The sequence below is a fragment of the Camarhynchus parvulus genome, chromosome 4, assembly GCF_901933205.1.
Source record: "Camarhynchus parvulus chromosome 4, STF_HiC, whole genome shotgun sequence".
Taxonomy (NCBI): domain Eukaryota; kingdom Metazoa; phylum Chordata; class Aves; order Passeriformes; family Thraupidae; genus Camarhynchus; species Camarhynchus parvulus.
The window spans coordinates 2,972,377-2,988,300 of record NC_044574.1 but is presented as its reverse complement, the minus strand read 5'-3'; the positions used below and the strand labels follow the sequence as shown (position 1 = coordinate 2,988,300).

The 15,924-nt window shown below is 41.8% G+C and overlaps 1 protein-coding gene across 2 annotated transcripts in view; it reads right to left on the bottom strand.

Annotated features, from left to right (window-relative positions):
• DDRGK1 (DDRGK domain containing 1) overlaps positions 1-15,924 on the bottom strand; it is a 41,884-nt gene that overhangs the window by 19,944 nt on the left and 6,016 nt on the right. The window contains exons 2-5 of one of the 2 annotated variants that reach the window (XM_030947694.1): positions 15,472-15,564; positions 13,191-13,355; positions 2,120-2,226; positions 434-535 (exon numbers count right to left, since the gene is read on the bottom strand). In XM_030947694.1, the coding sequence (XP_030803554.1) occupies positions 434-535; positions 2,120-2,226; positions 13,191-13,355; positions 15,472-15,538 (441 nt within the window). In that variant the 5' untranslated portion in view covers positions 15,539-15,564. The remainder of the gene's footprint in view (positions 1-433; positions 536-2,119; positions 2,227-13,190; positions 13,356-15,471; positions 15,565-15,924) is intronic. The other variant, XM_030947693.1, reaches the window with a different exon arrangement.

Genomic DNA, 15,924 nt, shown 5'->3' with positions numbered 1-15,924 from the left:
TCCCTCACTAATGAAAAGTATTCACCAGAAGCATTTCAGCTGAGCTGTACCTGTTTTTCTGGGTCACTCCTGCTAACAGATGCACAGCTCAGGAAGCTTTAACTGGGAAGCACATGCAAATACATAAAATTAGAATGAAATTTCACACAACACTTGAAAAATCAGTTGCTGCTGCTGCTGTTGCCTTTCACTTTCTGCCCTGCTGGTTCTTCCAGCTGGCAGCTCCCAGGGAAGAGGGGAAGTTGTGAATCTCCATCCTTGGGAGACACTCAGAGCTGGGCTGGAAAAATTCCTGAGCTCCAAATCCTGGATGTGGCTGGAGCAGGACAGACCCTGTGGTCCCTGCAGGTCTCTGGGCACAGAACTCCCCCAGAAACAATCCCAAAAGCAAAGCTGGCTCAGGATTTCCAGAAATAAACACAATTATTCCCACCTGTCGTTCCTCCTCCTGACGAATCCTCTCCTCTTCTTTCCTCCTCTCCTCCTCTCTTTTTGACTCGAGTTTTCTCCTTTCTTCTCTCTCTGCTTCTTCAGCCTGAAATAAACATGATGCAAACCAAACCTTACACTTTTTGAATCTACATTTTAAAACTTCATATGATGATACCATAAGGGGTTTCTTCCCACCTTTAAGATGCAGAAAGAAATATCAAAAATTATAATAATAACAATAATAATAAGGATTATAATAATAATAAAAAGCCACTATCATTTCACTTGTCCTCCCCTTCAGCACACTCAACTTTATGGTAAATTTAGAAATTACCCTCCTCAGTTATCTCATTAATTTTTGAATGTGCTTATGAGCTAATTACAACAGTGATGCTAAGCAATGTCGTGTCATGGAATTCCAGTTCTCCTCACTTGAAGTTTAGTTAGAAAGGACCCTAAGGAAGAAAAATAAAAAAGGATTTGGAATACACACTGTAAAAAAAGTGCATTCAAATGTGTAATTAACCTGGTCAGAATCTCTTACAGAAAAAGCTGCAATGGTCTCTTAAAATAATTTTATTTTTGTTGTTAAGACAAAGAGGTCATTGCAAAATTAGGGAAAAATAAAAAGGGTCTTGTCTTGGTGCATTTAGCATTTAGCTTGGTGCTCTTAGCTAAAAAATCTTTTTAAAAGATTTTTTTTTTCAGGCTCTTCATGATACTTAAATTTGAAAATATATTTAAGAGGACAAGGAGAAAATATTCCAGTGGAGGATTTGGCTTGGAGTGTTTCAGAGAAAAAGCCCCATCCAAGGAATTTATCTGTCTAAATGGGAAAATAAAAATCAGTGTGTTTTAAAATGAAGCAGAAGATTCCTTGCTGCACCAATTGATGCTTATCCAACTTCATTCAACTTTGCTCACATTTTCCACCAAAAAAAAAGGGAAAAATTACATTTAATGAGTATGGAAAATAACAAAATGATGAAAGCACTGAGTGAGAGAAGGTTCATAATGGAAGTGTATATATATAACCAGTAATTAAGTTTATTACCAACTGCTCCATCTACTACATTGGATTTAAACCTCAGGTGACACTAAAATTCCCAACTTGGGATTTCACAAGCTTTAAAGATGATCACACAGAACAATACAGAGTTTGAAAAAAAATTATATAAAAAAATAGAACAATTCCATGGAAAATGCACTAACTGCTGCCTTCAGAAGGCTGAAATGCCTCTTGCTTCCCTGGAATTAAGACCAAAAAGCCTTTTATCTCCCTCAGTCTGTAAAAACAATATATATAGCTAAACACAGATCAAACCAAACCACATTTCTGCATTCTGAGAGCACCTGAAGCACCCCTCACAACTGCCCAGGGTGTTACAGCAGCACCATGGGACTGGAATGTATTTTTAAGGGGAGACAGTGCTGACTTTAAGCTGGAAAACAGTGGAAACATCCAAAAAGAGCATTCAAGAGTTTAACTCCTCTCCTCCCCACGAGTCTGAATGGAAAGAAAATGAGACAGAGTTTTCCACAGCCCTCTTGGGCCAGCAAAAGCTGAATGGACATTTTTAAGATAAAACAAGCATTTAGTGATGACACTGCTTCGGCTTTCTGCGTCATTCCCAGCTCTCTGCTGAGCTGTTCAGGCTCTGCTCAAGACGTGGCAGGAAATCCTCACCTCTCTCTGTGCTCTCCTGGCTTGTTTCTCTTCTAATTTCCTTTGCTTCTTTGCTCCAATTTTCCCAGACACCTGAAATTCTGGCACCTCCTCAGCATCCTCTTCCTCTGCAACATTGCATAAATGACAAAATTTTAAATCATCTGTCGAAAGTCTCTCAGAGAAACTTCAGTGCTGCCCAGGAAAGCAGCAGCAGTTGAAAAGGGGACACACACACACTTCAGACAAGACCTTTTAGATGGAAAAAAGGGAAAAAAAAACCCACATGAGACTGCCAAAGCCACAGAGCAGAAGTAACAAGGCAAACACACACTCATGTGAAGGCAGAAATAAAAATTTCCTTGATCCTTTGAAAGGGAGGCTTTTCATAAATATTTCTTGCTTTCCACAATTAAAAGAGAGATTTTTCTCTGATACAGAAATTGTACAAAAATTTCCTTGATCCTTTGAAAGGGAGGGTTTTCATAAATATTTCTTGCTTTCCACAATTAAAAGAGAGATTTTTCTCTGACACAGAAATTGTGCTAATGGTTGTCATTATTTATCTGCTCCACACTGGCCTGCAGAGACTTTCTTCCCAGTTACCCCCAGGCTTTGCACAGCACAAAAAGTGGGATTCAGAGGCACCCCACTCATGCACAGGTTCTGACAGAAAAAAACCTTTCAGGGATGAGGGGAAAAAAAAATCCTTGAAATGCAAATCTTGGGTCTGCCTGCAAGAAAATGACATGTAAATATTTGCCTGTTGTATGACAAATAGTTGTTTACAGAGGTGATTCTGAAATGGTGAAATATGAAAGGGTTTTCTGCTCAAAGGGTGTGCAAAGGAGGATTTCTGCTCACTCAAGGGCTGAGGAAGAAGAGCTTTTAAATGCAGCCATTTCCTTCCTGCCCAAAGCTCAGGAACATTTGGCCACTTTATCTGCTGCTCTACATCAGTGCTGGGGACTGAGCTCAACACTCCCAGAGAAATCCTCAGCTCACTGCACAAACAAATTCACACTCACGGCAGGCTCAAAACAAAAGCTCTCACACATATTTTACTTTTTGGGTAAAAGCATTGGTGATTTGAGCATCCCCAGTGCTGCTCTGCCCGATGCTGACTTCAGATCCAAACTGGAAGAGATTTGTGCCAGGACGTTTTCTGTCCAGAGCACCTGGTCCCTTTTTTGGGAACCCAAAAAGCTGCTTTGAAAGGAGCATGTGGATGAATGACACTCCCACTGTTTTTTTTAAATGAAGAATTAGGTTGGAAACACTCTTGTTTTACTAATTCCAAGACACAGAATGGGACTATGGTTAAACTACCAAGACACCGTGAGTGCTTGAGTTTGTGAAATAAAACATGAGAAAGGAAAGTTTGTGAGTGCAACATAAATGAAATCAAAAGTTCCTCTCCTCTTTTGCATGGCAAGGTTTGCAGATGAGATACTCACATTTTTCTTTGCAAGTATTAATCACTATTGAGAAAGAAAGCAAAAACCAAGGTTTTAAAAGTTTTAAAAATGATAATAATTGGGCATTTTTAAATCCTTTTTATGGCTTTGTGTGGTATCTGAGCTCAGCATTCAAATCCTGCAGCTAAAAAAATCTTGTAGGAGTGTTTTCTGCTGCTTTTTTGGGAAAAATAATATTAAAATAATGTTTCACCCCCACTGAGTGATGGATATTGTGCGTAAGTTCAAGAAGAATTGTGTTTGTGCTGAAATCTCTTAAATATCCCTTCCTGCACCAGGGATACTCAGACCTGACACAGATGCTTCTATAATTTTAATGTTGCTTAAAATAACTTTATTTATTTTACACAGCATTGAGAGGAGCTCCAAACACAACGGGTGAGCACACCCAGCACTAGCAGTTATTACTCCAAAATTAACAGCTCAGCTCTGGTGTTATTGTTTAGAAAATGATTTCTTGCAAACATCACAAATATAAAACACCATCTATGACACTGTTCTATGGTTAAACTACCAAGACATCATGAGAAATAAATGTACCTGAGAGCTGTGTAGGTGTGGCTCTCAAGTAAAGGCAGTTTCCAGGAGATGGAATTAATATGAGCCTGGCTGCTGAGTTGGGCTTCAGAGAATTGCTGGAGTCTGAGATGATCAAAAGGGTTCCCCCTTCCTGCACCAGGGATACTCAGATGCTTCTATAATTTTAATGTTGCTTAAAATAACTTTATTTATTTTAAATACAGCACTGAGAGGAGCTCCAAACACAATGGGTGAGCACACCCAGCACTAGCAGTTATTACTCCAAAATTAACAGCTCAGCTCTGGTGCTACTGTTTAGAAAATGATTTCTTGCAAACACCACAAGTACAAAACAGCACCTATGACACTGTTCCACCTGAGGGCTGCTCAGATTTCATCTATATTAAGATTACCTGAGCCAGAAACCTAAGGAAGGCTTATTTAAAGCCTTTTTTTCCCAGTCCTGGATCAAACACACCTTTGTTATTCCTCCTGCTTGAAGCATCTGACGTGTCCCTTTAGGCACCACTTCCTCCAAGCTTCCTGCAGTGCTGGAGTTCCACCCATCAAAAGGCAGAGATGGGGATGCAGCCACTGCCCATGATTCAGCAGAGCTGCAAAGGTCACCAGGGCACTAAACCTGGCTGCAATTAAAATTTACTGAATAAATCTGAAGGTGCTGACAGCAACATAAATACACAGCCAAAGCTGAATCCATTTGTTGTCACAGCTCCGCCAAAAGCAGGCAGGGTGCTGCACACAGCCAGCGGCAATTCTTGATTTCATTTTCATCAAGCAGGGATTGTTTCAGCAGCTTTCAACAATCATTTTCACACACTTGTGGCTGTGACAGCACTGGGAGGCTCCCTGGGGAATTTCTCCACAGGAATTTGGCCTCCATCTGTCTCTGAGCTTGGGAGGGATGCAGGAGTTCATGAAAAGCAGTTTAGCATCCCCCAAGTGCTGGGCCCCACACTCTGACAGCATTTTTAAAACTGAAAGAAAGCAGGTTTAAATGGGATATTTGGGATGAAATTTTCCTCTGTGAGGGTGGGGAGGCCCTGGCATGGATTTCCCAGAGAAGCTGTGGCTGCCCCTGGATCCCTGGAAGTGCCCAAGGCCAGGCTGGATGGGGCTGGGAGCACCCTGGGATCATGGAAGGTGTCCCTGCCATGGCAGGGGTGGCACTGGATGAGCTCTAACATGAATTCCAACCCAAACCTTCCTGTGATTTCAGCAGTCCCAGGAGTTCCCATCCAGAGGCAGAAAGCAGAACCAGTGTGACAAACTCTGCCTTACACAAACGTGGGTTCTCTGCTGCCCAGCTGAGAGGTGGCTTCAGGGATGTTTTGCTTTTCATTGATATTTTGAACATACTGAGAGGCAGCACAACAGGGAAGTTATCAGTCACACAGGTGTCTGAATTGCTGGAAATTTACAGATTTCTTTTTAAAAATGCTTCCCGGTACCTTTAGAAAATGTCCTGGAGTGCTGATGTTCTCTACCAGGACAGACATTTAGCAGAATTCTGTAGTGTGTACAGAACAGACAAAACCTTCCAAAATAAACAATCAGCACTGTGTATTTTAGTCATCCCAGAATCACAGAACTGCTTGGATTGGAAAGGACCTTAAGGATCACCTTGTTCCAAAACCTCACTGCCACTCCCAGCTTCCACTAGACCAGGTCTCTCCAAGCCCCATCCAACCTGGTCTAGCTGTCCTTGTCTTGCTTCCTTTTAAATTTTGAGTGAAGCAAATGGGTTCCCATCCATAAAAAAGAATGAGAATTGCACAGGTACTCCCAGAAAGTCCTCTGGGCACAGCTGCCTTATTTATTATTTATGCAGCACCTAACAAAAGGAGTAAGGGAAAGGAGAGGGGAAAGATGCCAGGCAAAAGCAGAAAATGTAATTAACAGCAGGTAATTAATACCCAGCAGATGTGTGACACCAGCCACTGGAAAGGTGTGGCCATTCCTCAGCAACACAACCCTGTGGTGGGATTAATTATGGTCTAATAACTACCCTTTAATTTTTCTGGTTTTGAATTTTTTAATTTAGAAACTGAACGAGAAACTGGTTTATTAATCAGAAGCCCCAAAAGCAGGCAACGCTCAGGGCAGAAAAGTGCAGCAGACACAAAGAGCAGAGCTTTAGAGCAGAATGTGAAGTTTATTTTCAGCTAAAAGCATTTGGCAGAAGTGAGAAACCACAGACCCCCCCTGCCCAGGACCAGACACTCACTGGGGGCACTCTGACAACACCAACCTCACTGCATGAGCAGCAGCCAGGCAAAACTGACTTCTGATTCACCAGTTGGGATATTAGTCAAAGTTTAACTGTACTAGAAAGGTTTTCCCACTGATTAAGCGTTAAAATAATTTCAAGTAGCCAATTAACACAGCTCCATTTCACAAGAACAGCGTGGGACCACATCACTGCTTCTAAATTTACACATTTTCCAGAGCTTTCAGTGCTCAGAAAAAGTGCTTATTTTAAGAGATTTCAGCACAAACACATTCTTCTTGAACTTATGCACAATATCCATCACTCCATGGGGGTGAAGCATTATTTTTATATTATTTTTTCCCAAAAAAGTAGCAGAAAACACTCCTACAAGATTTTTTTAGCTGCAAGATTTGAATGCTGAGCTCAGATGCCACACAAAACAATAAAGAACATTTAAAAATGCCCAATTATTATAATTTTAAAAACTTTTAAAACCTTGGTTTTTTGCTTTCTTTCCCAATAGTGATTAATACTTGCAAAGAAAAATGTGAGATTCTGATCTCCACACCTTGCCACGCAAAAGAAGAGAGTAACTTTTGATTTCATTTATGTTGCACTCACAAACTTTTCTTTCTCATGTTTTATTTCACAAACTCGAGCACTCAAACCGTCAAAAGCTGTTGGATTTATCATTACTGATGCTGTGGAAGTAAAATAATTTAACCAACTGTTCACTGTACTGGAGATTCCAACACTTGTGCTCAGCTGCACAATGTTAAAAAGCTCAGAGAAAAGTCATGCAGATGTTGGGATATTTAACTTTTGGGAGTTTTATGTTGCTGCCAGAAGTAGAGAGCCCACAGTCTGGGTTCTCTACTATTATTGCTATTATTAAATAATAAATATAAAAAAAATTAAATCATAAAAGCAACCTGACAATAGCAGATTATTTCTTTGAGGGAGTCCTTACTTTCTGTTTGTTAAAAAACCAAACCAAAACAGGGATCCACACGAAACCCCATTTTTTGGCAACACATTTTTCAGCAAATCAGAGGTCACCTTGAAGATGTGAAATTCAGAGTCTTTCAAATTCAAACCCTTGAAAAACACTCCCTGGAAATGGACTGGGCTGCTGAGGCTCTTCTAGCACATCCTTCCCTTTTTTTATTTCACCCACACCCCCGGCAGACCCAGAGGTCCCTGCTCTGTGTGACATTCTGGAAAGTGCTGGCATTTCTTACACAAGTCTGGTTCTTGCTCACCACCCCATGATTTAGGGCAGTTATAAATCTCACCATGATTTAGGGCAGTTATAACCACCAGTTTCTCTCTCCCTCACATCAACAGCAGCAAAATTTTGGCCTGACACCCCTCTCCAAGTGACAGAAAACCCTCACTATTTTTAGCTGGATCAAGACAACCCAAATATACCTCTCATTATTTCTTCCTCGTGAGTTTCTTGTCACTTGAGAGGAAATTACATTTTTGATGGAAAGATCAGATGGATGGGTCACTTCCTGCTCCAAAATGCTCCCTCAAGAAAAGCACCTTCCTCACCTCTGAGCTCTTTGCAATGTTCAAGGACAAGGAGCAGGTTTGGAGGGTTAAGCTCAGATTGAGAGCTGGACAAGTGTTTTTTCTGCACAAGTAAAAGCTCAACAAAACACCCTTATGAACACCCAGAGGCGAGCAGAATCCAAGTGGATGCACTCAGAGCATCAGTCAGGCAAAAACAAGAGCCAAGCACACCCTCCCTGCATGGTAAATAAAAGGAATTTCAAATTGAAAATGGGTGATGGTATTTATTTACACTACCACATGCTCCAAACATCCCTCACTGCAACTCCAACTCCACTTTATCCCCTTCTCCCACTGCTTAGCTTGGCTTTTCTTGCCCTAAATGATTAATGCCTGAAATCCTCACCCATTTCTGCCTTGCAGCATTTTCATCTTGGCTGCAGCCAGTCCACAAAGCCACCTCTGTCTGGGTTCAATTTAAATTAAGACACACAGAGTTAATTAAGTCTGCTGGCTGGGCTCTCCACCTAACCACATAAATTCACAACTCTCCTTCCAACCTCCTTTTCCACAGGGAGAGGAGCAAGCACCCTGCTCCAATGTGCAGAGCACAGAGGTTTTTAGTTTTTCACATGACTCCCAGATTGCAGAGGGCCCCAGCAAAGGCAGGAGTGTTGTGGCTGGGATGAAATTGGGCAATTTGAGGTAATCAAAACCATTTTTCTAAAGCCAGCTTGAAAGTCCCAGCTCAGGGGTGTCAGTCATTTTGAGAATCACTTTGTCACCAAGGAGAACCATCTCCCAGCAATCTCTGGCCATCAGAAGGTACCTGCAGGTGCTGATGTTCTCCTGACAGGTGAGAATATCACAGCACTCACTGACCAATACTGCTCAGTGAACTGGGGCAGGGTGGGCACCTGGCTGGGGCTGTCCCATGTCACAGCCCACAGGGACCCTGGCAATCAGGAACCCAGCACCTGCTGGCTTCTCCCTGTGGGAGGAAAGTCCAAATATTTGCTGCTGCACCATTGTCTATCTGTGACAATCTATAGCTGATTTAGTATCTACCCCAGCAGGCTGAAGAATTACAACCTGAGACAAAACCAAGTGACAGAAAATCCTCACCCTCACTATTTTCAGCACAGCTGGATCAAGAGAAACCAACTGTACCTGTCATTATTTCATCCCCACGAGTTTCTTGTCACTTCAGAGGAAATTATGTTTTTGATGGAAATATCAGATGGATGGGTCACTTTCTGCTCCAAAATGCAGTGGGTGTAGATTTGAATATTGAAAATAATCATTTACTATCTTTGTATTAAATGATTAAATGATTCCTTATTAAATGATTAAATTAAATTCCTTATTCCTGTATTAAATGATTCCTTATCCAGACTTACAAGTAAAATTGAAGCTACAGAAAGGATAATGAAGTTTTCAAGGTTTTGATCTTAGTGCCCAGGGTTTGGGGGTGTTTTTCCTCCCCCATTGCCCTGTGAGAGATTTGAGTCCTGGCACAAACCCAGCAGCTCAGCACAGGCAGCAGAAACCGTGGGCCACAACTTCACCCTCAAAGCTTCTTTCTCATTCTGGAATTGAAATCTGATTGTTAGATGGAAAACAGAAAAGCCTCATGCTAACCACAACTCCAAAGCCTGCAAGTGCAGCTTTGGGGACATTCCCTACAGTCAGCAGAACTGGCTCCCAACAGGCAGAAAATTCTGAGGTGGCAACAGCACTTCCTACCTGACTGCATTTTGTGACTGTCACAGGGACACAGGGATGGTCAGGACATCCCCACACCCTCCCTGAGGTCAGGGCTGAGAAATCACTTGGTGAAGAAATCACTTCTTGGCAGAAATCAGAGTGACGCACAGAAGGATCAGGCAGCTTTGCCCAAAGTGGAAATTCCACAAACGGAACAGAAATTTACCAGTAAAAGATTGCAACAAATTCAAACAAATAAACAAACAAACAAAAAAACCCAACCTGCTTTGGTTGCAGATGTTCAGAAGTTTTCAAATGCAAGAGTGGAGAAACCAGACTAGCTTGGGTTTGGTGTTTCTGTCTAAATTGCCAAATAATTTTGTTCTTCAGCCCTGGTGCTGCACTGGGTTCTCTCCAAAGAGTCAATGAATTCTTTAGCACAAAACCCTGCTGTGGAGAGAACCTGCCATTCCAGCTGGTTCAAATGCAAGCAGCAATTAGGGAAAACTGCTCTATACTGCAGTGACACAGAGAAAATGCAAAAAAAAAAAGGGATAAATCCAGAGTGATTCCAGGCTTGTGCCACAAGTCTATAGAGAGGACTTTAAAAATTCAACACATCCTTTTTTAAGGGGAAAACCCTTACAGAAGACAGATATCTTAATCCCTTACCTAAGCCAGGTAGCTCAGGGCCAGGCTGAAGGATTTGCAGCACAGAGGGTGGCAAATCCCAATTATTTAATGGCCACTGAGCACCTCAGTGCTGGGGAGTCAGGGACAGCTGCCCCTCCTCTGCCCAAATCTCTGCTCATCTCCGAAGGCTTTGCTGCTCCTGCTGTGCACCTGTGCTCAGCCACTTGGAAAAACCATCCCAAAGTATGAATAAAACCACTCACAGAAGCAAAAAGCTGGTTTAATTTGGGTAAGAAATTAGGGAAAACAAATAAAAGAAGGCATGTCATTTCAAAGGGAACTTCATGCAAAAGCAGCAGCACTTGCATCTGATGTACAGAAAGCTGCAAAAGAATTATTTATAAAGCCCAATGACACAGATTCTTCCATTGCTAAAGTGACAAAGTAAGATAAGATAAGATGAGCCATTTGCTTTGACAGCTTCACTGTCGGCCTTCAGCATTCAAACTTTTGATGTCTGGAGTTGAAAACTGAGTATTTTTAGATTCCATTTTCTTTCCAGGATGTTATCACACCAGAAGAAATAACCAAAGTTGAAAAGTTCACACCTGTCCAATCTCCATCTGTGAAACTGCTGAACATAATTAGCTGGAAAAGGACATTCACCTGCCAACGTGAGGCTTCCTCCAAAGTGCAGGGCAAGGAAAGCTGAACAAAGTGCAAATAATCCCTAATGAAGGCATCACAGAGGTGTGTGCTCAGTGCTTTCACCTCCTGCACACCACAAAGACACCCTGATCTCCACTGCAAACTCCAGAACTTGGGCAGAAAGCCTGAACACTTCACCCACGATCTGAAAGTAGAAAGAATCCAGGGGGTGAATCATGGTGATCTCATCTCTCCAGCAATAAAGAGAATCATGTGTCAAGCTTCACCAGAAAAGGGAATTGTACTTACAGGATGTAGAAAGATCTTATTTATCACCATATTTTTGTCTACAGCACAGAAATGTAGCTGTGAACTGTAAATGCAGCTCAGGATTTACACAACACATTGTCAACAACCTGCTGGCAAAATGCTGCAGGCTGTGGTGATCTCCTCTTGATCCTGAGCACCACCTGGATGGCTCCTTGGAGAGAGAACTCCATGTTTTGCAGAGATTCCATTGGGGAATTAATGCTTCCCACCAATTTAAAAGGAATCAGTAATGTACTACAGCTTGTTGTTCAATGCAAGGTGTGGATTCTGTTTTCCCAAATTTACAGAATTCCCAGAATGACCAAGCTGGAAGAGAACTTCAAGATCATTGAGTCCAACCCAGCCCCAACCCCTCAACTCAACCCTGGCACCCAGTGCCACATCCAGGCTTTGTTAAACACACCCAGGGTTGGGGACTCCACCACCTCCCTGGACAGAAAATTCCAGAACTTTATCACTCTTTCCATGAAAAACTTTTTCCTGCTATCCAACCTGTATTTCCCTTGGTGCAGCTTGAGGCTGTGTGCTCTGGTTGTGTCAGTGCTGCCTGGAGAAAGAGCCCAGCCCCAGCTGAGCACAGGCACCTTTCAGGGAGTTGTAGAGAGTGATAAAGTCACCTGAATTAAGGTAATTTAATTTAATTCTCTGTATGGCCAAGAAGGAGCTTCCTAAAAAGTTTTTAAGAAGGATGTGAAGTGTCTGGCACCACAAATAGCCAGGATTCACCTCAGGAAGAAGTAGAGGTTTAATGTAAGGAGTATATAGAGAAAAGAGATGAAGTAGGGAGAGAAGACATGTTGTTATTTTATTGTAAATTTTTTTACTTTCTCAGTGATTTCTCATGGGTAGCTCTTCACAGCACTGACTCTTTCTTCTTCACAGCACAGTTAACAAACTCCAGTTCTCTTCTTAACTAGTTAACTCACTCTATAGCACTTATCTTTATTGGCTACAGCTGTGGCCTATGAAGGGCAGGCTTGTTCTTAATCTTTACAGAATCACAGAATGATGAGGTTGGAAAAGACCTCTAAGATCATCCAGTCCAACCTGTGCCCTCACACCTCAACCAGACCATAGCACTAAGGGCCATGGCCAGTCTTTTTTTAAACACACCCAGAGATGGTGATTCTACCACCTCCCTGGGAAGAGCATTCCAGTACTTTATTATTCTTTTGGTGAAAAATTTCTTCCTAATATCCAACTTATACCTTCCCTGACGTAAGTTGAGACTGTGTCCTCTTGTTCTCAGGACAATTAATTAGTAATTAATACAACTACAATTCCTCAAAAATAAAATTACTTCCTACACTATCTCTATTTTTTTTACATTTTATCCCCCCACAAAGACAAGATTATGGCAAAACTGCAAATAACCCACCAGCAAAACTCAACAACTTCCTCCAGGAGGCAGCTGCACCCTTAACCCAGCTTTAACACCTGCAGTGAAGCTTTGTTTCACTGCCTGCAAGATGAGATTGCTACAGATGAATGAGATGATTGGCTCTCACAATTAAAAGATAACTATTGTGTGAATATTAAGAAAAGCTTTAGTGATGTATGGTTATGTTATTGTGGTTTAGATGTCCTCTGTTCTCCCCATAGCTCCCTTTCCCCCCTGTATTGCTGCCATCACACACCCTGGGCTGTGCAGGACAGGTACAAAGAAGCTGCACAGGTGCCCCTTGCATGGGGCAGGTGGGAATGGAAAAGCTTGGGGGTGCTGAGGGGGTGAGGCATGGCAACACCTGAGCTCCAATCCAGTGACAAGAGAGCAGTTTGCACTGATAAATGGCACAGAAGAGCTGACTGACAGACTTTGGAGGGGCCAGGGCTGGCTGATGCAGCCCCCAGGGGTATAAAAGACTGAGCATCCATCTTGAAGATGAACTGGCCACGTGGTACCCACGGGGGCACTTCCCAGTGCTGCAAATTTTTCCTCATGTAGTCCCTTTTGTTGTATTTTTGTTAAGAAACCATTTTATATTTTCGCAGTGAGCGATTGCCACTGACAAGCTGAAGGCAGAGTTACCTTCCAGCCCCTGCTCTGCCTGCTGGGCTCTCCTCTGGGCCATCAGCCTGGTGCCCATGTTCCTGCGGCGCCGGGGCATCCCCTCTGCCCGCTCCTCCTGCGGCCGGGGCCTGGCCCCTGCTGCTGCTGCCGCTGCCACATTCTGCTGCTGCTGCTCCTCATCAGCTGCAAGAAAAAAAGAAAATATTCATGTAAAAGATGCCTTTCCCTTCTGTCTCTGTTTCTGAGTTAGCAAACAGCAAAGACACAAAAGTGTGTTTTTCCTTTCTTGTGAAAAATGGCTTTTCGCGAATATTTAAATGAATATTATATGTGTTATGTTAGAATGTTATACTTTAATTTATCATTTATTAATTTAATTTTATTAATTTAATTTATTAATTTAGTTTTAGTTACTTTATTATTTATTTTTTATTTTTTAAGTATTAATTTGCTTAAGTAGTGTGTTACATGTAGTTTTAGGTTATACCATAATGTTAAAATAGAAATAGTATCTTATAGAAATAGAATAGAATAGAAAAATAAAATAGTGTAGAATAATAGAAAAATTGAATAGTTAAAATAGAATAATATTTTACTATGCTATGTAAGATACTTTTTTTAAAGAAAGGACTCACACCAAGATAGCAGCCACAGGACAAATGAAGAATTTGTTGCTCCCTTATCAGGAGAAAGGAACTTCTTCCTGCCTCAGAGCCTTCAGGATTCAGAGGAGGAAGCTGACACTGACCAGACAGAATCCTTTGTTTGAATGGAATTTATGCATCATGTATGAGGTGTATGAATATGCAACAGGCTGTTGCTTTTAAGGGTTAATCCTTGGTAAACGTGGGTCCTTTTTTGGGCTTATTTTGCCCAGAAAAAGGAACCTGGACTATCTGTAACTCCTTGGTTTTATTGTCTTTTATTGTCCTAATCCTAATTGTCCAAATTTTTTATTACTCTAATTTTATTACTAATTTTATACCCATGTAATTACTATTGAACTTTTAAAATTTTAATTTTTTTCACATTTCTGAAGTATTTTGATTTTTTCATTTGAATTTGTACTCATGTAATGTAGATTCATCTGACTGAAACCTCAGAGGCTGAATGTTTCAGAGAGGAATATGTAAAGCATTCCACATGAAACAAACCCTGAAGAGCAAAAAAGGATCACAAATTACAGCTGAAATAAACACTGCATTCTGCCCTGGTGATTTAAACTCCTCAAATCACAGGTAGGTACAAACAGGACACTAATGGCCACTGCAGCTCTCACTGCCATCTTCTCTGCATATGCTGCAGTTACTAATTAAGATCTGGCAAATGAAGAATATCTTAATAGGAGTAGCTGGGAGGATAGAACTGACCAGTGGGTTCATTTCAGAAGTTTTCCATAGAAAACTCTCAGTTTGTTTTTTTTTAGGCTTCCTGTTGCTTTTAACTATGGCAGTAATGCAAAGAAAAAACCCCAAAACCACATCATGGTAAAATGCCATCATCTTTGATACCTGCTTTGCATATTCTGTTGATAAGCCGAACTGATATTTGCTACCTGCTCAATCCTGCAAAGTACTAAATCAACTAACAAACAAAGTACTAACTCAGGCAAATATTCAAATGGTCTCATGAAAAACTGCAGAACAACTCACTTCAACTCAGAACACATTTATTTTGTGATCTGACAGAGATTATGGTGTGTAAGCTCTGTGCCAAGTCTCCAGTACCCCCTGAGCCAAACAATGCCCTCCTTAAAAAATCTCCTATTAGCATATCTGCCATCAGAAAATGGGATTTGTTATGAGTGAATCTATGCAGCATCAAGGGCCTGCCTGCAGCTCACCTGAGCTATTTCAGTCTTCTAAGAGCTGATTTTGGAGCTGGTAAGGACAGGCTGCAGCCCCCAGCTCAGCAGGGCCACCCAAGGCAGGCTGTGGCCAGCAGAGATGTCACAGGGATGTCAGCAGCCCCCCACAGGCTGTGACATTTGGAACTGAGCCACTGCCCTGTCACACTGCTGTCACCCTCCTGGTGCCATCCACCTGTGCAGACAGAACGGGGCTGGGAAAAATCACGGAGTGCAGAGATGCCAAAATGCTGCTCCAAGGCTTGCCCTGTCCTACTCACAGCTTATTTGGAATGCTACAGGAAACCTTTTCCTGAAGAAGCAGAGCACATCACTTCTTGGACACTGATAAATGCCAAAAAAAGCTCTGCAAAAAGCTTTTTATACAAATGAAGTATTTCACTTCCTAAGTTCTTGAGATATGGTGCAATTCAAACCTCAGCATCCTTTCACCTGCAAGCTTCAGTAATTCCCAAGATGGTCCTGCCCAGCAGCTCAGCTGTGCAGCTCCAGCACTCATTCATTCTGCTTTTGGTTCCTGTTGTCCTGTGAAACAGAGACTGCTTTGCATTTTATGAAAGAGAAATCTATTTATAAGCCACGTATTTATTTCAAACTGAAGAGCTCAACCCTCACAGAGAAAAAACATGTGAACCAAGCTCTCAGCTTTTCTCCATTGGACTCTCTACAGGAGACTCAGCAATTCCTCAAAGTGCCCAGTGTGGAGTGGGCTCAGGATGTACCAAACCCCACCAAACCTGACCCACAGCACAGTCAAACACACAGGGCAGCTGGTGGACAGTATTTGTCACATCTCCAAAATGTGCACATTAACACCAAGCCACCGTGGGTTGTCATTTAGTAGGAAAATAAATGTTTTAATGAAGATTTTTTTCTTCTTTTCAG